Source organism: Haliotis asinina, chromosome 5 (genome assembly GCF_037392515.1).
Source record: "Haliotis asinina isolate JCU_RB_2024 chromosome 5, JCU_Hal_asi_v2, whole genome shotgun sequence".
Classification (NCBI taxonomy): domain Eukaryota; kingdom Metazoa; phylum Mollusca; class Gastropoda; order Lepetellida; family Haliotidae; genus Haliotis; species Haliotis asinina.
Genome location: NC_090284.1, coordinates 34,228,570 through 34,249,937, shown reverse-complemented (window position 1 = coordinate 34,249,937; position 21,368 = coordinate 34,228,570). Strand labels below are relative to the sequence as shown.

Here is a 21,368-nt window from a genome sequence, read left to right as displayed (position 1 = left end):
CATTACATGGACCTTCTAGGAAATATTCATGTTAACTATAGTCCTAAGTTTTCATTCCTTCAGCAAAGTCTGATGAACAAAGTCCTTCGGGTAAATATTTGGAATTTGAAGGTTGCCATTTGTGAAAATGATGAGGCATGATTCTCTAAAACATGTGCCTCTGGTACACTTTTGGAGAACCAGTGCTGACAGTGGTGATTTACAGGATAAAATGTCTTTTTATAATAATAATGTGTACAGGTGTGAACTGCATCCATTAACCAGCAATCCTTGTCCTGCTGTCTGTGTAGTAAATCTGTATCACAGAACCAGTATCAAGTACCATGGTCATACAAATACCAACCTTCACCACCATTGAAGGAGGAGGACCACCAACAACTTTCCAGAATTCTGCCGTCTCCTGACCTTGGGGCAGGACAAAGATCTCAGCCTTGTTCTTGCGTTCGTTCTTGTTTATCTTTTCTGATATCAACCTGCACAAATACACAGTATAGCTGAAACAACACAAAACAGTAGGCAAACGGCACAATGTTTTCAACAGATTCAATCACTGAACTTTACAAGAAATGAAATCTTTTGCGATCGAGGATGTAATGTGTAGGTGTTAATGGTCAGTTGTCAGATGACGCTCAAACGAAAGACTATGCATGATAAGTACTTGGAATTTAGACTTGAGCAAAGTGAAATAATAAGCCTTGTTCGCTGATATGAAGAAGAATTACATTCACATAATAAATGAGAACTGTTTCACTGCATTGTTGACATGCTAGGAACTCTTAACTATGAAAACATTTCCTGAACAGCAAAGTGAACCATCTGAGTGCTTGACTTATGTGCAAAAATGACCTATCAACATAAACAGAGTTCCTTTCCCATCCTGGATAGAACAAACGTCCTTACCTGGTTTTGGTCTTTGTGACACCTTTGGAAGCTTTGCCCACCCAGACAAACAGTTTAAGTCCACTGTCCAGCAGGAAGACATGACGACAGTCAAGACTGCTCACATTGACTGGACACTGCACACACAATACATATTACCAGCAACTTTGTTCAAGTCAGCGGAGAGGATTAATTTGCTCATATTAAGACAGTGGCAATCTTAACACAAGAGTCATCAGAAGATGACATATCCCCCCGGCCCCCACATATTTGAAAGGACAAATCATCCGACAATTACTTATTGTGTTTTTAGACCAAGTCTGAATTGTTTCCATGGAATTCATGAAAATATAAATGCCATGTATCCGTAATCAGAAAAGTCACCATTTCAAGATCTGTCTTGTATATCTGCCAAGGTCTTTTGAAAGGTATGAAATGGTATTCGAGTAGTGCTTCAGAAATGAAGTCAGCAACATGTTCATGGAATAATAATAATACATCATAAAAACCTGTAAATAGCAAAAGGCACCACTTTAGGGTCTGCCACACATATTTACCAAGTAACACTGACAGATATTAAGAAGTTTTTGAGTTCTGCTCCGGAAACGAAACACACCTCTCACTTTTGAGAGTAAGTCAAAAATGTTTCCATGGAAACTGAGAAAATGATAAATCACTAAAACCTGCACATACCAAAAGGCACCAATACAGGTTCAGACTCTTATATCTACCAAGTTTTGCTGAAAAATATTGAACGGTTTTTGAGTTCTGCTCCGGAAACAAAGCCCATTCCTCCATTTTGAAACAAAGTCCGAAATGTTTCCATGGAAACCAAGAAAATGATAAATCACAAAAACCTGTAAATAGTAAAAGGCACCACTCTGGGGTCTGCAACACATATCTACCATGTTTTGCAGAAAAATACTGAACGGTTTTTGTGTTACGCTCCGGAAACGAAGCCTGCCCCACCATTCGACTAAAACCAATATGTTCCATGGAAAAACAAAAAAAATTAAAATGCCAAAACTCTGTAAACAGCAAAAGGCTCAACTATAGGTTGAGATCATTTCATCTATCAAGTTTGGTCTAAAAATATTGAACGGTTTCTGAGTTATGCTCCGGAAACACAATGATTACGGACGAACAGATGGATGGACGGACAGACGAGGCGTCGAATATATCCCCCCGGCGTGTAATGCGGTTATGATCAAGACTAAGTTCATGTTGTACATAATTAAAAGAACTAGAGCTGTTTCAAACGTAGTTGTGTTGACAGCAGATCATCTCATATCACTAATAAGCCGAAAGAGTGATCATGACTGCAATAAGCTTGTTTGAATATGTTGATATGTATTATGTATTTACCCTCTCCATGTGAACCGACTGGGTCCCTGTGGCTTTGTATAGCTTTGTCTCATACTCCTGCAACACAAGTACACCCTATATCACAGTAAACATATAGAAAGGCATACAAAAAAGTAAGACTGTATCAAACAATTGGTCAAACACTCTTGTCCATGAGAAGTGTAAGTAGTTAAAATGAAGCTGCAGTTCTCTAAAACAATCAATAGTGTTTTCTAAGCTGAACATCCGGGAAGCATCAGAACCTGGGCCACTTTCAAATGTGAAAAGTATTCCCCTTGGGGCAATAAAGTTTTGTCATTGTCATGTCATTGTCAACTATGGAAGGAATGTGAATACTAAGCACAGTATGCAGTTGACTGGCTTCAGAACTTGGAACAGTTGGTATCATTTGGTTTAAGGCAAATGGGGATGGAAAGAGTATTTATTATGCAACATATGAACAGAGTACAGAGATAAAGTGATTCAGCTGATCAATGTGAATGTCATGATCTCAGCATACAACGCACAACATGGACGCTGCCAACAATGCAACTATGGCCTTGGCATTAACTGGAACAAAGTTGGGCCGGTCACAGAAAAGACAGGAAACCACACTGGGGCAGTGGTTGGCCTTGATTAACTGGGGGTGATGAAAAGGCTGAAATAAATAGCTATTTACTTTCATAATGATATAATAAATAACATGTGCTGCCAAGACAAATAGACTAAACTGTTTGAAGGATGGGTGACAGCAACTCTTTTCTGATTTCACACATTGTGTCACACTAGTCAATCATTTTATACTTGTCCTGGGGAATAATTCGCAGTTTCCATACAAACGTGTAGGTGATCTATCTGCCAGTGATCACATTATCTCTTGCTTACAAACCCATGTAAATATCAATGTTAAATGCTAATGTGAATAGCATGTTGACCAACTGAAAATCAATGTAGCTGTGTTCAGCAAATTATCACTTGAGCACAATTTAAGAAACACATGGTGCCAAGGTGCAACTCATTCTCATGAAACTGTGGAAGGAAAGATAGTGCACTTCATCACTAGGAGATACACGTGCCAGGTTTGGCTGATGGTGAAATACTATGTCATTGCTGGGAAGAATGAGATGCAAAATCATTCAGTTACAAAGTCATTATATAAAAAGGGGACTTACGGTGTCTTCTACTGTAAAGAAACCACTAGCAGTTCGACCACCCTCGATGTAGGCAATACCATTTTCAAAAAGATCAAAGAAGTCATCGTCTTCATCATTCATTTCCACCCTTATTGTACGACAGTTGGCACCAAGCAGATTCCTTAGGTTTACTGCATGAATAGCAGCACAGGCTTTCTTGTCCAGCTGTAACATTACAAACATGTCACTTTTAAGATGAAATAGATATTTAAAACTTATCCTGACTCACACTTATTGTATTATCTCCCTTTCCCTACGAAGGTTGTGTGGAAACCCCTGTCCTAAAGTTCCACAGAACAGTCACCTGGACAGGGCCCCTGACTCCTCCTGTCACTGCATCCCATGTGACCACAGCCACATTGCCACTCTCTCAGTAATAAGCCTCCACTACAGCTTACAGGGAAGCCAAATAGTGATAACAGGGCCCTCAGCAAATGAGTCAGGATATTATAAACTATAAATTTTATCATAAAAATTACATATTTTCCTTGCCTTCACTCAGATGATGTGAAATGTCAAGATAAATGATCATTTACATTTCATCAACACTGATAGTTTTGGTACTCTCACCTCTCCATAAATCCATTACTCTACCTCATGTAAGAGTGAGTGAGTTAGTTTTATGCCGCACTCAGCAATATTCCAGCTATGTGGCAGTGGTCTGTAAATAATGGAGTCTGGACCAGACAGTCCAGTAATGAACAGCAGGAGCATCGGTCTTGGGCATCTATGATGTGTCAGTGCCTGACCATCCAATCCTGTTAGTCACCTCTTACAAGCATAGTCACCTTTTGTGGCAATAATGGGTTGCTGAAGACCTATTCTACCCTAGATCTTCATGGGTAACCTCACGTAAGGATGTCCTTGAACAAATTACCATGTATTCCTGGTATACAGCTGTACACTGCCCAAGCAGGTATAAATCTCTTCTTTCATCATTCATACTATGGAAAATACATGCACCACAGCAGTCAGTGAACAGTGACCCAGTGGTTCGGACTGACTAGTCACTATCATGTCAGTAAAATTCTCAATTTCAGTTTGTTGGAACCATATATTTAGATATTAGGTAACATAAATTCATTGTAGCATTCTGATTCAAGGTATACAAAGTTTCATGCTTCACTTGTAGGCTTCATCCAACCTAACGCAGGACTCCTAGAACGCTGTATACCCCTCATCACAAAGCAACAACATATATTAATTCTTAAAGTTATTTTGTCTCCTAGGTATAATCTTCTGAAATATTAACTGTGCATTCTCTTACCGTGGCTTTTTCTCCAATCCAGTACCAAATCTGCCAGTCTAGGCTGTTAGTATCATCAATGAAAGTCTTCAGGACAATGTAACAGTCTGCCTCATAGAACTTCCCTACCAGGGCTGGAAGTATGAAAGACAAAGATAAATAATTATAGGCTCTGCATATCACCTGCATTATGATAATGAAAAATATATCACAAATATGTACACTATTTTTAAAAGGACCAGAGTCAGAATCATTTTCAAAAACATATTTCATGATTACCCCCCACAGTGGCTCAATATTAGGCATCAAATTCCATAAAGACACATTTTGCCTTAGCCTTCCAGCATTTACCATCTCTCTCGTCAGCCACTGATGTTACCACCCCACCCAGAATCTCACCTCCCACGCCACTTGTTACCACCCCTCATAGAATCTCATCTTCCTCGATAATGATGTTACCACCCCACACAGAATCTCACCTCCCTCACTACTGATGTTACCACCCCTCACAGAATCTCATCTCCCTCGCCACTGATCTTACCACCCCTAACAATCTTCTCATCTCCCTCGCCACTGACGTTACAACCCCACCCAGAATCTCCTAATCACTCTCACCACTGATGTTAACACCCCATCCAGAATCTCATTTCGTTTGCCACTGATGTTACCACCTCACCCACAATCTCCGTATCTCCTAAGCCAGTGATGTTACCATTACACACCGAATCTCATCTCCCTTGTCACTGATGTTAACACCCCACCCTGAGTCTCATCATCTCCTTTGCTACTGATGTTACCACCCCACACAGAATCTTATCTCACTTGCCACTGATGTTACCACCTCACCCAGAATCTCCTTATCTCCTCAGCCAGTGATGTTACCACCTCACCCACAATCTCCTTATCTCCTCAGCCAGTGATGTTACCACCCCACACAGAACCTCCTCATCACCTTTGCCACTTGATCTTGCCACCCTATTGAGGATCTCCTGATCTCACTTGCCACTGATGTTACCATCTCACCCAGAATCTACTCAGCCAGTGATGTTACCACCCCACGCAGAATCTCCTCATCACTTTTGCCACTTATGTTGCCACCCCATCCTGAATCTCCTGATCTCACTCGCCACTAATGTTACCACCACACCCACAATCTCCTCATCTTCTTTGCCACTGAGACCCGTAAAGGTCCCGGGGTAGAATAGGCCTTCAGCAACCCATGCTTGCCATAAAAGGTGACTATGCTTGTCGTAAGAGGCCACTAACGGGATCGGGTGACTTGGTTGACACATGTCATCGGTTCCCAAGTGCGCAGATTGATGCTCATGTTGTTGGTCACTGGATTGTCTGGTCCAGACTCGATTATTTACAGACCGCCGCCATATAGCTGGAATATTGCTGAGTGCGACGTAAAACTAAACTCACTCACTCTTTGCCACTGACATTACCACCCCACACAGAACCTTCCATCTCCTTTGCCACTGATGTTACAACCCCACCTACAATCTCCTCATCTCCTTTGCCACTGACGTTACCACCCCACCCACAATCTCCCCATCTCCCTTACCACTGATGTTACCAACCCACCAAGAATCTCCTAATCTCTCTTGCCACTGTTGTTACCACCCCACACAGAATCTCCTGATCTCCTAAGCCAGTGATGTTGCAACCCTACCCAGAATATCCTTATCTGCTGTGTCAGCGATGTTACCACCTCATCCATAATCTCATCTCCCTCGCTACTGATGTTACAGCCCCACCCACAATCTCCTCATTTCCTTTGCCACTGATGTTACCACCCCACACAGAATCTTCCAATATCTCTTGAGCCAGTGGTGTTCCTTATCACATGTTAATGATGTTACCTACCTTCCTCCACAACATTTGGAAGAAAGTTTTCTATCTCCCAGCATGTTAAGCCTGTAAAAAGTAAAACCTGTTTAATCACTGATAAAGAATTGCCAAACATGTTATTTATCATTCAAAGAACGACATGAACAAATTGATTCTAAAATATACAGGCTCACAATAACCTTTAGTCTTGACATACTTACACAAGCTCAAATATTACCATTACCTGGGATTTGTCCAACAGCTTCATCAAATATTTCCCTGTAGTCTAGTTGAGGCCGAGTGAGGTGTTCATCCCATCTCTTGGGTCTTCAACAGAACATGGATGTAAGAACAAGATACACAGGTAACACACATGATGCAGGAGAACACTGCTGTGCATTTCAGTGTCTTATCAACAAGTTTCTCATCAGCATTCAAATATATTAGTCAGAGTAAAATCATTATTTTATACTTATTGTATGCTATTTGCTTCAATTTCTTTTAAAACGAGACACAGTGGAAACATTGTTTTATGTTCCACAAGAACAGTAAACACAACACACTTGAACACAGTCCAGTACCGTGCATGACCAGCCAGTGACAGTCATTCTCCCCTTCTGGGTATTTCCAAACAGTAGTAAAATAAATTTGTGGAGAGCAGGGGTAGTTAGTACTTGAGCATCTCTTTTTTCCTGACTCATAACACTTGTCTGAAGCATGCAGTAGACAGCCATACAATATGTGAAGGAATGTTGCCACTTCTGCCCAGTCAGCAGCGAGTACAAACATGACAATACATGGAGCTACTGAAGCAAGAATATCATTGATTACACAGATACATTGGTGGACTAAGTGATTTAAATTGCTGAGGCAGTGCATATTTTAGATTCCATGAAGTTATTTCTTTTGGCACAGTCCTTATGGTGGGAGTCCATGGTTCAAGATAGGTCTATTTCAACATGGGTGAGGGCACCTGGGCAGGGAGTTATCTGTGAAGTCATTGGAACAGATCTGATAAAAATGTCTGTTGAAGCAGGTAATCAGTTGAACAGATGAAGTTTAACTAAATCAAGCTCAAATGAAGTATACACTGGTCTGGTGTATAAGTTAAACAAAGGGACTCCACAGTCCATGTGACATCCCAGTACATTGCACCGAGTGGAATAGATTCAGTTCTAGATTTACTGACCTTTGTCCACACAGCATCAGAATAATAGCTTTGGTGAACTTTTTCCAAAAGCATTTGGGAGAAAATTTCTACTTTCAACATATATAGTCGCATGGTGACAGAACAGTTACTTGATATTTTTATGATTATGTTTGAATCGTTTCCATGGAAATCATGAGAAATAAATGCCATATATCTGTAAACAGCAAAAGGCACCACTTCAAGATCTGTCTCATATATCTGTGATGATCTAATGAAGGATATCAAGAAGGTTTCAAGTTGTGGTCTGGAAACAAAGCCCATCCCTCCCTTTTGAGACTAAGTACAAATCATTTCAATGGAAACCCATAAAATGACAAATGACCAAATCTGTAAGTAGCAAAAGGTAACACTTTAGGATCTGCCTCACATATCTGGCACGTTTTGCTGAAAGAAATTATTAAGTTTTCGAGTTGCGTCCAGAAACAAAGGTCACCCCTCCCCTATAATGACTAAGTCTGAACCATTTCAATGGAAAAACGAAAAAATAAAAAAAACAAAAATCTCTAAATAGCAAAAGGCACCAGTTTGAGGTCAGCCTTACACATCTGTCAAGTTTTTTTGAAAGTTTTGTTGAAAGTCCAAAACATTTCCATGGAAACCAACAAAATAATAAATCATAAAAACCTGTAAATAGCAAAAGGCACCACTACTTTCAGTTCTGCTTGATACATCTACCAAGTATTGCAGAAAAATAATGAACAGTATTTGGCTCTCTGGTAATGAAGCCCACCCTTCTCATTAGACTAAGACCAAAACAATTCCAGGAAAACCAAAAAAAAAAAAAAAATGCCCCAAATCTGTAAACATCAAAGTGGGCAACCTTAGGTTCAGTTTATTATAATCTACCAATTTTGGCCTAAAAGCAGGTAGGTAAATGCAAGCAACGTATTTTATGAATGGGGCAATTTGTGACTCACAATTTTATACATAGTCAATGTCATTATTGCAAGGATGTGCAGATCAGAAGAGATATATGTATTCTAAAAATATCATATTTCCAACTTTCAAGAATTCTGTTTACATGCAACTGGAGGGACCATTTCATACCAGCTACATGCTTACATGTCATGAATTGCACATGAATGGATTTTCCTCTGGGTTGTGTACAGGCATGTGTCTGAGGTAGCTTTTTTCATTGCATTCCATGTTCCTGTTTTCAATGATTTTTAAAGTCATTCACTTTTTCTTCAAATGTTAATCCTTTTTTCAACATATGAGGGCTGGTAAAAAAGTTCTAGGCCTACATAACTTCTAGACTGGCGACACCAACTAATCAACTAGTTCGAAAGCAACCGGTCCTTGAAGCATACTGGGGTATACACACAAGTACAATGTGAGATGTTGAGGGCTGTTGCATGACAATGCTTTATTTCACACCTCTCGATTGGCAAAGCCTGCAGTACATCAATGTGGCTTGGAAGAACTTCCTCATCCTCTTCCATATTCACCTGACCTGGCCCCAAACGACATTCGTCTATTTCCAAAACTGAAGGAACATCTCCATGGAAAACGCTTTGCCAGTAATGACGAGCTGAAATCTGCAGCACTCATATGTATACCCCAGCATGCTTCAAGGATTTGTTTCTTTCGATCTAGTTGATCTACCTTAGTGAAATAACTGGAAATGCTGGTGAAGAACACTGTCCAACAAAACACTTCAGATTTGTTGGTGTCACCAGTTTAGGGGTTATGTTTTCCTGGAACTTTTTGACCAGCCCTTGTATTGACATTTGTTACGCATTCATGTCTGGCATCAAACTTAAACAGATCCTCCAAAAACGACACAAAATGCATTTGCCAATGCTCCCGACAATACCTTAAGATATTCATTCCCCACTATATTTTGAACTAACTACATTAAGGGTATGTTTCCTGCAGACTTGGTCTTTCCTTGGACACTTACTGCAGTAAACTGAACAGCCACTCCACACATAAATAATATCTAACACTTATAACAGTCATGTAAATCTGATGTAGGCAGACATCATGAACGCACATCTAACACACATAAACTTTCATATACAGCATAAGACACCTTTCAACCAGAACCATACATACTGACTTACAGAATCAATGACACTTGACAAATGAATCATTAGATAGCTCCTATATATAGGTTTGTTAAGCTACAGTATTGAAAGATTGTACACAATCACAATACCAGTTAATCATAACAGACACTTGCAGTACCTGTTCATCATAACAGACACCTGCAATATCTGTTCCTCATAACACCCACCTGCAATACATGTTCCTCAAAACATACACCTCCAATATCTGTTCCCCATAACACATCTGCAATACATGTTTTTCATAACACCTGCAATATCTGTTCATCTTACGCACAACACCTGTATCCTATCCATCCATTTTGAGACTAAGTCAGAATCGTTTCCATTGAAACTGGGAAAATGATAAATCCCAAAAATCTGTTGCTGACAGATATTAGGAACTTTTTTAGATGTGCTCCAGAAACGAAACACAGCTCTCACTTTCGAGACAAAGTCTGTATCATTTCCATGGAAACCAAGAAAACAATATATCACAAAAACCTGTAAATAGCAAAAGGCACCACTTTCGGGCAATACTTATCTACCAAGTTTTGCAGATAAATATTGAACGTTTTTTTAGTTCTGCTCTCGAAACAAAGCCCATACCTCCATTTTGAGACAAAGTCTGAAACATTTCCATGGAAACTCGGAAAATAATAAATCACAAAAACCTGTAAAGAGCAAAAGGCACCAATTTGGGATCTGCCACACATATCTAACAACTTTTGCTAACAGATATTACGAAGTTTTTGAGTTCTGCTCTGGAAATGAAACACACCTCTCACTTTTGAGACTATGTCTGAAATGTTTCCATGGAAACCGAGAAAATAATAAATCACAAAAACCTGTAAATAGCAAAAGGGACCACTTCAGGTTCTGATTGATATATCTACCATGTTTTGCAGAAAAATATTGAATAGTTTTTGAGTTCTGCTCCGGAAACGAAGCCCACCTTACCATCACACCAAAATGTTCCATGGAAAAACAAAAAAAAACCAAAAATGCCAAAACTCTGTAAATACCAAAAGACACAACTATAGGTTGAGACTATTATATCTATCAAGTTTGGTCTAAAAATATTGAATGGTTTCTGAGTTATGCTCTGGAAACAAAATGATTACGTATTACATGCCAGGGGATAAAAACAAATGATAAACAGTTTGGTGGTGGTTATAACGTAAATGATATAGGGCAATGTGAACGTTGCATTTCTACTACCTGTGAATGTTGCATTTCTACTACCAACATAACTTTAAATCAGAACATCCAGATGATGCTGACTAATAAAGTGACATCTCAGGATTGCATTGTGAGAATGTAAAACATTACGAACTGAACTGTATCACTGTGAAATTGTGAGTCGAACTATGAGACATTTTATACATCCGGAAACATAAAGGTAATGTTTCCATCAGCGATGTTAGCTGAGTGACACAGCTGCAAATACTGTTGGAGACTGTTCGAGGTGATAACAACTGACATGAAATCGAATACATTGTAACGTAATGCAAAAAGTGCATACTACCGTCTGATAAAGTACTGTCAGCACCTTTGACATTTCACTGAAGCATCTTTAAATTCTTCATAACACATCGGCTATAAGAGTATCACATAACACATCTGCTATAATAGTCTCTCATAACATATCTGCCAAAAGAGTTTATCTTTACATATCTGCTACAATAGTCTCATAACACATCTGCTACAACAGTGTGTCATAACACATCTGCTACAACAGTGTCTCATAACACATCTGCTACAACAGTGTGTCATAACATCTGCTACAACAGTGTGTCATAACACATCAACAACAGTGTGTCATAACACATCTGCTACAATCATGTGTCATAACACATCTGCTACAATAGTGTGTCATAACACATCTACAACAGTGTGTCATAACACATCTGCTACAACTGTGTCATAACATCTGCTACAATAGTGTGTCATAACACATCTACAACAGTGTGTCATAACACATCTGCTACAACAGTGTGTCATAACATCTGCTACAATAGTGTGTCATAACACATCTACAACAGTGTGTCATAACACATCTGCTACAACAGTGTGTCATAATATCTGCTACAATAGTGTGTCTTAACACACTGGCTACAATAGTGTCTCATAACACATCTGCTAAAAAACCTCTCATAACAGATTTGCAACAATTTCGTGAAAGCCATTGGTGTTACTTGGTGCCATTTCAGAATGTCAAATTGTGAAACCTTTTCCAATGTTAGAGAACAAGAACTTCGTGTATCTGCTGCACCACAGTATTAGGCGGGTCCAACAATATTACACACATAACATGAAAACTATGACAACAATATCAATACATACCCATCAGAACCATATATGTAACACCTGCAACGCCACATAAACATCTGATTTTGAACATCTGAACCTAAACACACAGCAACGTATGTGAAACGCCATGACAGCTGTGCTAAATGTAGCCTACTTGACCTTTGGCTCATTAAATATTTAAAAACCATCAAATGCATCAGCATATTTTAAAACAATAAACAAATCTCAGCAAGGTAAAAAGTGTGCAAGACCTGCAATATCAGAAATACAAAAAGGATGAATGTTTCTGATATGCATAAACACATTTCTTGACAAGTCTACAAGAAATCATGTAAGTAAATGTATGTTTTTCAGTGAATGGTCTGCTGAGGCCCATGTATGTTACATATTTCAGCTGTGTCTTACTTGGCAGGTTCCCTCTCCACTTCATCTTTAGAATTTTCATGGGCTGCTTTCTCCTTGGCAACCTCCCTCATTCCCTGCAATCGATGAACTCATTCAACACCAGTCAAAGAAATTTATACAACAGCCGTTTCATCACTGTCGTGTCATTACACTACACCAGAGCATATTTCCTATATCAGCAGATACCACTCAACTGCTACATTTGCTTGTTCCTTCCAGTCTTCCCTTATCACACCAGTTTCCCTTTCATCACCTCCCTCTCCTGCATAACCACACTGTCATCCCTACTCCTTCATCCCCTCACTCTCTTCCAACACCTCACTGTCCTCCTTCACCTTACTACTATCAACTACTCACCTTCAACACCTTCTCACTGTATTCCAACACCTCACTGTCCCCCTTCACCTTACTACTATCAACTACTCACCTTCAACACCTTCTCACTCTCTTCCAACACCTCACTGTCCTCCTTCACCTTACTACTATCAACTACTCACCTTCAACACCTTCTCACTCTCTTCCAACACCTCACTGTCCTCCTTCACCTTACTACTATCAACTACTCACCTTCAACACCTTCTCACTCTCTTCCAACACCTCACTGTCCTCCTTCACCTTACTACTATCAACTACTCACCTTCAACACCTTCTCACTCTCTTCCAACACCTCACTGTCCTCCTTCACCTTACTACTATCAACTACTCACCTTCAACACCTTCTCACTTTCTTCCAACACCTCACTGTCCTCCTTCACCTTACTACTATCAACTACTCACCTTCAACACCTTCTCACTCTCTTCCAACACCTCACAGTCCTCCTTCACCTTACTACTATCAACTACTCACCTTCAACACCTTCTCACTCTCTTCCAACACCTCACAGTCCTCCTTCACCTTACTACTATCAACTAGTCACCTTCAACACCTTCTCACTGTATTCCAACACCTCACTGTCCCCCTTCACCTTACTACTATCAACTACTCACCTTCAACACCTTCTCACTGTATTCCAACACCTCACTGTCCTCCTTCACCTTACTACTATCAACTACTCACCTTCAACACCTTCTCACTCTCTTCCAACACCTCACTGTCCCCCTTCACCTTACTACTATCAACTACTCACCTTCAACACCTTCTCACTCTCTTCCAACACCTCACTGTCCCCCTTCACCTTACTACTATCAGCTACTCACCTTCAACACCTTCTCGCTCTCTTGACCATCTCGACGGCGGCGTAACCTGAGTTTCCTAGCTATTGGGTCCTTGTGTGCTGCAACACGTAACAACATATACCTTTGCTTCTTCAACCACCTTGCTTTATCGCTTTCCCATTTAGTATAATGCTCGAACCTCTACATAACATGTCTTAAGAACATTCTATTGACCAAATGTGCTCGCTGTCATGGTTATCTTTTGTGAATGACTGTTAAAAACTCATCTTTGACCTCATCAGTAGTGATCAGTTCACCTCACCCTGCAACCTGACCTATGTTAACAAATGACCAGTTGAATTAATAAGCATATGAAGTAAAGAGTCAAGTAGTTCATATAGAGTGACTTTACAGATTCCAGCCCTTTGTGACTCACGAGTGGACTGTTCTCCTGCTGTAGGCTGTGGAGCCGCCCCAGCCAGGCGAAGTTGGTTGTTAAGGGAGAAGTCAATGTTGTAATACTCTGCTGCTTTGCGTAGTTCTGCTGGCTTAGGTGGCATCACTAGGTCAGGATTTTCTCTCACGTCTAAAGTCTGCAAACATGATCAATTCAGTACGTATAATTGCCCATAGGCTGACAATCATAGGACACACCCAATCACACAAAGTAAAGGCGGCAGCAGTAAAGATCATAGGACACATCCACTCATACAAAGTAAAGGCAGCAGCACTAACTATCATAGGACACATCCACTCATACAAAGTAAAGGCAGCAGCACTAACTAGCATAGGACATACTTAGCCAAAGCACATTGAGGCCTACCCCTTTCATCTTCGTTTTTTAAAAAAGTTAAATACTTTGCAAATAATTGACTTAGCGTCATGTGATAATCTCATTGTTTCAGGTACTGCAATCACGAATGTCTCGGTTTGCCGAGCAAATCACATGTGTCAATTTCACGTGCACCTTGCCCACCTGGCTGTTCTACCAGCAAGAGGCCCTCCTCGTACAAAATAGCGAAAGGTGACACGAAAATGATGATCATTTGTTAAACAACTTTTTTATTCGGGTGCCCAAATTATAAGACACATCATCAGAGCTGCCCTGTCGATTTCATGCGGCTGTGCAAAATGTGGTTTTCTTGCAATTATTAGATTTTGTGTTAGTGAGCAATTCATCGGTCTCAAATGGAATCAAACGGACTGTAGCATAGGACAGACCCCCTCATACAAAGTAAACGCATCAGCAGTAACTAGCACAGGACACACCCACTCACACAAGTGGTAGGAGTGGCATGGATGCCAAGGATGTAGCATTGATGAAGTACAATTGTGAGCACCTACCTCCAGTTCAGGAAGTAAATGTAGGATATCTGGAAGTGTGATGAGACGATTCTTGTTCAGGATCAACTTTTTTAACTTGCCACATCTGTAAAAACAGTACAAAATATTTTCCTTAAAGTAAAATAATATTTGGAACATATTCTGACTCATACTATTTGCTTCTCTCTCCTTTAACACGAGGCATGGTGGAAACTTATACAAAACCTGTAGAGGTTATGAAATCTTTGAAGAATGTCCTCCTTGGGTACATATATAGCATTAAAATGTCCATTTTAAAATGTCTACAACAGTTGTAACAATTTCAATAAATATTTTACAAAACAAAAAACTCATTTTTGTCTTGTGAGACCACCCCTACGCCCTTCCTGATCCCCAACAGCCAAGAGCAGGTAACTCTCGTCGTCTACCTCGTACCTCTCTTTTCATGCTGAACTAGTCTGACAGAATGTGGGGAGGTGGGTGGCCATACCCCAAGGAGGACATTTTTCAAAGAATTCATAACCTCTACAGGTTTGTATAATTCTTTCTCAGAAGAAGTCCTCCTTGGGGTACACAAATAGCAAAAGACTCCCAACGAACGTGCGTCGGGCGAGGCATTCTGTCTGCTAACGTGTACCCTTCACACACTCTTATACACTGTCGAAGCTGTGAGAAATAGAGAAATACACTTACCCAATCTGACCGCTGATGTCAATCAGGAGGGGGAGCGGCAAATGAAGGTAATAAGCGCCAATCAAACAAGGAGCTCATAAGCTACGAACGTATGCCCACGCCCCATTCTCTACACTGAAAATTCCACAAACCAGCGAACCAGTGCCAGGAATATCAGTGAATAAAAATTAATAATAGCATATATCGACGCTATAATGAAAAATTTACCACCACCAGTAAATACCCAGAATGATTCTGTGGAACCCACCACCAGGAACAATTAAAGCATGGTCATGAGCTTTCGATCTCAATGGGCAGTGCCGCTGCATAAAGCCTGTGATGTAGCCACTGCCCTAACCAAATGAGCTTTTAACCCATTAGGTATGGTTAACCCTTTATGAGTGTAAGCCGTACAAATGACAGAGACAAGCCACCTTGAGGTGGTTTGCTTGTTCGCTGGCAGACCAGCACTCCCTCCGCCATAACAGCAGAACAACTGTTTATCCTTCCAGATACCAGGAGTTCGTTTGATGTAAGCCCTGAGAGTTTTCCGGACATCGCAGACGTGAGCACGTCGAAGAGAGGTACCAGACAGGGGAGACTGCAGGAGCATAGGTAGCTCAAAAGGTGCTGTAACATGAAAGGCGCCTGCGATCTTAGGGCGGTAAGAATCCGGCAGTCTAATACTGACCCTGTCTTTGTGAAAGACAGTCAAAGCAGGATCCACTGACATTGCGTGAATGTCGCCTATCTGCCTCTTCCAGACGTTACCGCCACAAGAAAGGCAGCCTTCCAAGTTAACAGCTGGAGAAAAAGAGACGACAGCTCGAGAAAAAGAGGACTGGACAGCCAATCAAGAACGACTGAGAAGTCCCATGGAGGACTAATTCGCTGGACAGTCAGACGGATCCTACCCACACCTGCTAAAAAGCGCTGTACAAGAGGGTGCTGCCCCAAGAGAACACCGTCAACAGGAATATGAAAGGCAGATATAGCCGTGGAATAGCCTTGGTAGTCGACCCAGCTAAACCGGTCTCCAAATGAGACTGCAAAAATTCCAATACTTCAACTAAAGTTGAAGTAAAGGGATCAAGAATCCCCCTGTCGACACATCAGCGCACATAACAGGCCCATCTATCCTCATATGGAACATTTGTTGAATCCCTCTGCGAAGCCAGAATTGTGTTTGCAACTGGTGCAGGAATTCCGCTCACTTGGAGGCGATTCCTGACAGTGGACTGGCCACCCACTGAATCCTGGGATTCGGGTGCGGCGCTCCGTTCTGGGATAGTAAGTACGGTCTAAAGGGTAATAGGACAGGAGGCAGAGCCAGAAACCTGAGAATTACTGGAAACCAACTTTGAGATGAGCATGAGTAGTTGAGCTGGTTAGGTGGCAAACTGCGAGAGAACTTTGGGAATCAGCAGTAGAGGTGGGAACGCCCATAATACCCTGTCCGTCCAATCGAATTGGAAAGCGTCCTGGGCGATGGCTCTCGGATCCAGGATATAAACGGGACACACCCGAAGATTGAACTGGTCGCACCACAGCAGAAACTGCCAAGCCTCCCATAGGAGGGATGGAGACACCAACTGCCCTGTTTCTAGATATAGGTCATTGCCATCTGGTTGTCCATCTCTAGACGTATCACACAGTCACAAACCATCTCCCCAAAGTGTTGGAACACTTAACCGCACTGCTCCCGATTCTAGCACATTGATGTGCAGGCTTGTTTCGTTCTGTGACCACTGGCCCCAAACTGACTGATCGCCCAGTACGACCCCCCCACCCTGTGAGGTAAGCGTCTGTCTGAATTGAGAGATTTGAGGAGTGAGCGTCCAGGGGATTCCCTACCACTGTCCACCACCGTAAATTAGGAATTAACCACCCTGGAGTGTGGAGAATAATCTTGTAACTCTGGCAATGAGAGCACATCCGAGCCAAAGTTTACTAAATGGGTCGCATCCTCAACCACGCTCTCCAAACAATGGCCACTGTCACCACATGTTGTCTAGCAACTGAAGCCAAGTCCGAGCCGAGGCCAAGGGGGACTCGAAAAATTGCAAAACAATTCTCTGAACTTTGGAGATGCGATTCTGAGGCATGCACCTAAGAAGATCAGATCCTGTGTGGGAACTGGGTCTGATTTCTTGAGACTAATAATCCAACCTATCTTGGTGAGAATACACATCACCGCGAATGTCGCATCTCGACTCAAGTGAGCGGCAAGTGCCTGAATGAGCTAATCGTCCAGGTACAGGTGGCAGCACCTGCCTCTGACGTGGCCATTTGTGCCGGGATTAAAATAAGTTTGGTGAACACCCTCTGAGTTGTAGCGATGCCGAAGGGAAGCACCGAAACTGATAGCATACCCCGTCGAAGGAAAACCGAAGATACTTCCTGAACTCAGGATGCATGGGAACATGCAGGTACGAGTCCTTGAGGTCGATAGACGTGAGCCAGTCACCTCTTTCTACAGATTAGATCACTGACCGTAGTGCATCCATCTTGAATGAAAGTACCTGCAACATACTGTTCAGATCTTTTAGATTTAGAATAGGCCTGAACCCTCCGTCCTTTTTGGTGACTAGGAAATAAGTGGAATAAAATCCCTCTTGTTCCTGTCCCCTTGGAACTACCTCGATGGCCTGCCTTGACCAGTAATGACTGGACCTCCATGTGGAGAACCTCCCCGGAACAGCCGGCACTGGAGTGCACCAGATCCCGTGAAAGGAAGGTGGGTCTCACTTCCACAGCTGTAAGTGGCCTCTCCCTGAGTGTGGATAGGACCCATCGATTGGATGTAACCTTTTCCCATTCTGGCAGGAAGAGAGAAAGGCGGCACCCACAGGGATGTGCGGCAGTAAGCAGTGAATCCCTGACTTCGTCGGTGTTCTGACTGCTTGATTTGGGGGTCAACAAGTGCACCGGAAGACTTCATACTGGGGAGCCGGGGCCGACTTCCCTTTCCTCGGAAAAGGCTGCTTCTGACTGATATATCTACCAAGTTCTGCTGAAAAATATTGAATGGTTTTCGAGTTCTGCTCCGGAAACGAAGCCCATCCCTCCATTTTGAGACTATGTACGAAACGTTTCCATGGAAACCAAGAAAATAATATATCATAAAAACCTGTACATAGCAAAAGGCACCACTTTAGGTTCTGATTGATATATCTACCATGTTTTGCAGAAAAATATTGAACAGTTTTTGAGTTCTGCTCCGGAAATGAAGCCCACCCCACTATAAGACTAACACCAAAATGTTCCATGGAAAAACAAAGACTATATAAATGCCAAAAATCTGTACATAGCAAAAAGCACAACCATAGGCTTAAATTACTATATCTATCAAGTTTGGTCTACAAATATTGAACGGTTTCTGAGTTATGCTCCGGAAACAAAATGATTACAGACGGACGGACGTCGACTATATCCCCCCGCATTACATGCCAGGGGGATAAAAAGTGAGGTACGAGGAAGATAGCAAGAGTTACCTGCTCTTGGCTGTTGGGAGCCCAGGAAGGGGCCCTGTAGGGGTGGTCTCACAAGACAAAAACAAGTTTTTTGTTCCGTAAAATATTTATTGAAATATTGTTACAACTGTCGTAGGCATCTTAAAATGGACATTTTAATGCTATATATATATCCCAAGGAGGACTTCTTCTGAAAAAGAATCCTCTTTGTGTTATTTTCCCCAAGAACAGTAAATACCTCTCACCTCAACTACAGATGCACACATGAACCTGTCCCAACATTGGCTGTGTTATTATTGGTTTGTGTTACAAGGGGGTAAGTACAGAAGTTGGAACAGTGAAAGTAATGCACATGATATCGTGGTATGTGATGAGCGTTAACTTGACCAACCCAACTTGTTCTCGGTATTTCATTTAATGTACATACCCCCTTGTAATGCAAACTAGCAATATCAATTTGAAACTATGATCATTTGTTAAACAACTTCATTTGTTAAACTTTATTCGATTCACCTTATTGTTTAAAGTGAAATTCATCATTACCTTTTCCCTGCACACAGACTATAGTACTATGCCTTCACCATTTATGAGTTCTGTTGTGCCATCTGTACATACCTGTACAACCCCTCAGGGATCATTGTCACATACTGTCTCCTCCCTAGGTCTGTGAGTTCTGTTGTGCCATCTGTACATACCTGTGCAACCCCTCAGGGATCATTGTCACATACCGTCTCCTCCCTAGGTCTGTGAGTTCTGTTGTGCCATCTGTACATACCTGTACAACCCCTCAGGGATCACTGTCACATACTGTCTCCTCCATAGATATGCGAGTTCTGTTGTAGCATCTGTACATACCTGTACAACCCCTCAGGGATCATTGTCACATACTGTCTCCTCCCTAGGTCTGTGAGTTCTGTTGTGCCATCTGTACATACCTGTACAACCCCTCAGGGATCATTGTCACATACTGTCTCCTCCATAGATATGTGAGTTTTGTTGTGCCATCTGTACATACCTGTACAACCCCTCAGGGATCATCTCCACATACTGTCTCCTCCATAGATATGTGAGTTTTGTTGTGCCATCTGTACATACCTGTACAACCCCTCAGGGATCATCTCCACATACTGTCTCCTCCATAGATATGTGAGTTCTGTTGTGCCATCTGTACATACCTGTACAATCCCTCAGGGATCACTGTCACATACTGTCTCCTCCCTAGGTCTGTGAGTTCTGTTGTGCCATCTGTACATACCTGTGCAACCCCTCAGGGATCATTGTCACATACCGTCTCCTCCCTAGGTCTGTGAGTTCTGTTGTGCCATCTGTACATACCTGTACAACCCCTCAGGGATCACTGTCACATACTGTCTCCTCCATAGATATGCGAGTTCTGTTGTAGCATCTGTACATACCTGTACAACCCCTCAGGGATCATTGTCACATACTGTCTCCTCCCTAGGTCTGTGAGTTCTGTTGTGCCATCTGTACATACCTGTACAACCCCTCAGGGATCATCTCCACATACTGTCTCCTCCATAGATATGTGAGTTTTGTTGTGCCATCTGTACATACCTGTACAACCCCTCAGGGATCATCTCCACATACTGTCTCCTCCATAGATATGTGAGTTCTGTTGTGGCATCTGTACATACCTGTACAACCCCTCAGGGATCACTGTCACATACTGTCTCCTCCCTAGGTCTGTGAGTTCAGTTGTGCCATCTGTACATACCTGTGCAACCCCTCAGGGATCATTGTCACATACCGTCTCCTCCCTAGGTCTGTGAGTTCTGTTGTGCCATCTGTACATACCTGTACAACCCCTCAGGGATCATTGTCACATACTGTCTCCTCCATAGATATGCGAGTTCTGTTGTAGCATCTGTACATACCTGTGCAACCCCTCAGGGATCATCTCTACATACTGTCTCCTCCCTAGGTCTGTGAGTTCTGTTGTGGCATCTGTACATACCTGTACAACCTCTCAGGGATCATCTCCACATACTGTCTCCTCCCTAGGTGTGTGAGTTCTGCTGTGGCATCTGTACATACCTACACAACCCCTCAGGGATCATCTCCAGGTGGTTATCAGCAGCACTGAATATCTCTAGGTTGTGTAGTTTCCCAACATTGGGAGGGATTCCATCAAAGTCAAGCTGGTTACTGTTCACATACAGTTTTCGCAGTGACACAAGCTTGTGAAGAGATGTCTGAAACACACATTCTCTTTCATATTCAGAATCTGAAGAATCAAGACAACTTGTGGTCAAA

At 41.8% G+C, this 21,368-nt stretch overlaps 1 protein-coding gene across 2 annotated transcripts in view; it reads right to left on the bottom strand.

Annotated features, from left to right (window-relative positions):
• The window catches only part of LOC137284075 (protein flightless-1 homolog), a 77,259-nt gene that overhangs the window by 21,859 nt on the left and 34,032 nt on the right, over positions 1 to 21,368 (bottom strand). For both annotated transcript variants that reach the window (XM_067815745.1, XM_067815747.1), the window contains 12 exons: positions 21,150 to 21,307; positions 14,971 to 15,055; positions 14,063 to 14,219; positions 13,669 to 13,745; positions 12,472 to 12,545; positions 6,740 to 6,822; positions 6,532 to 6,582; positions 4,684 to 4,796; positions 3,396 to 3,581; positions 2,245 to 2,301; positions 901 to 1,016; positions 344 to 473 (listed from right to left, as the gene is read on the bottom strand). In XM_067815745.1, coding sequence (XP_067671846.1) covers positions 344 to 473; positions 901 to 1,016; positions 2,245 to 2,301; positions 3,396 to 3,581; positions 4,684 to 4,796; positions 6,532 to 6,582; positions 6,740 to 6,822; positions 12,472 to 12,545; positions 13,669 to 13,745; positions 14,063 to 14,219; positions 14,971 to 15,055; positions 21,150 to 21,307 — 1,287 coding nt within the window. The remainder of the gene's footprint in view (positions 1 to 343; positions 474 to 900; positions 1,017 to 2,244; positions 2,302 to 3,395; positions 3,582 to 4,683; positions 4,797 to 6,531; positions 6,583 to 6,739; positions 6,823 to 12,471; positions 12,546 to 13,668; positions 13,746 to 14,062; positions 14,220 to 14,970; positions 15,056 to 21,149; positions 21,308 to 21,368) is intronic.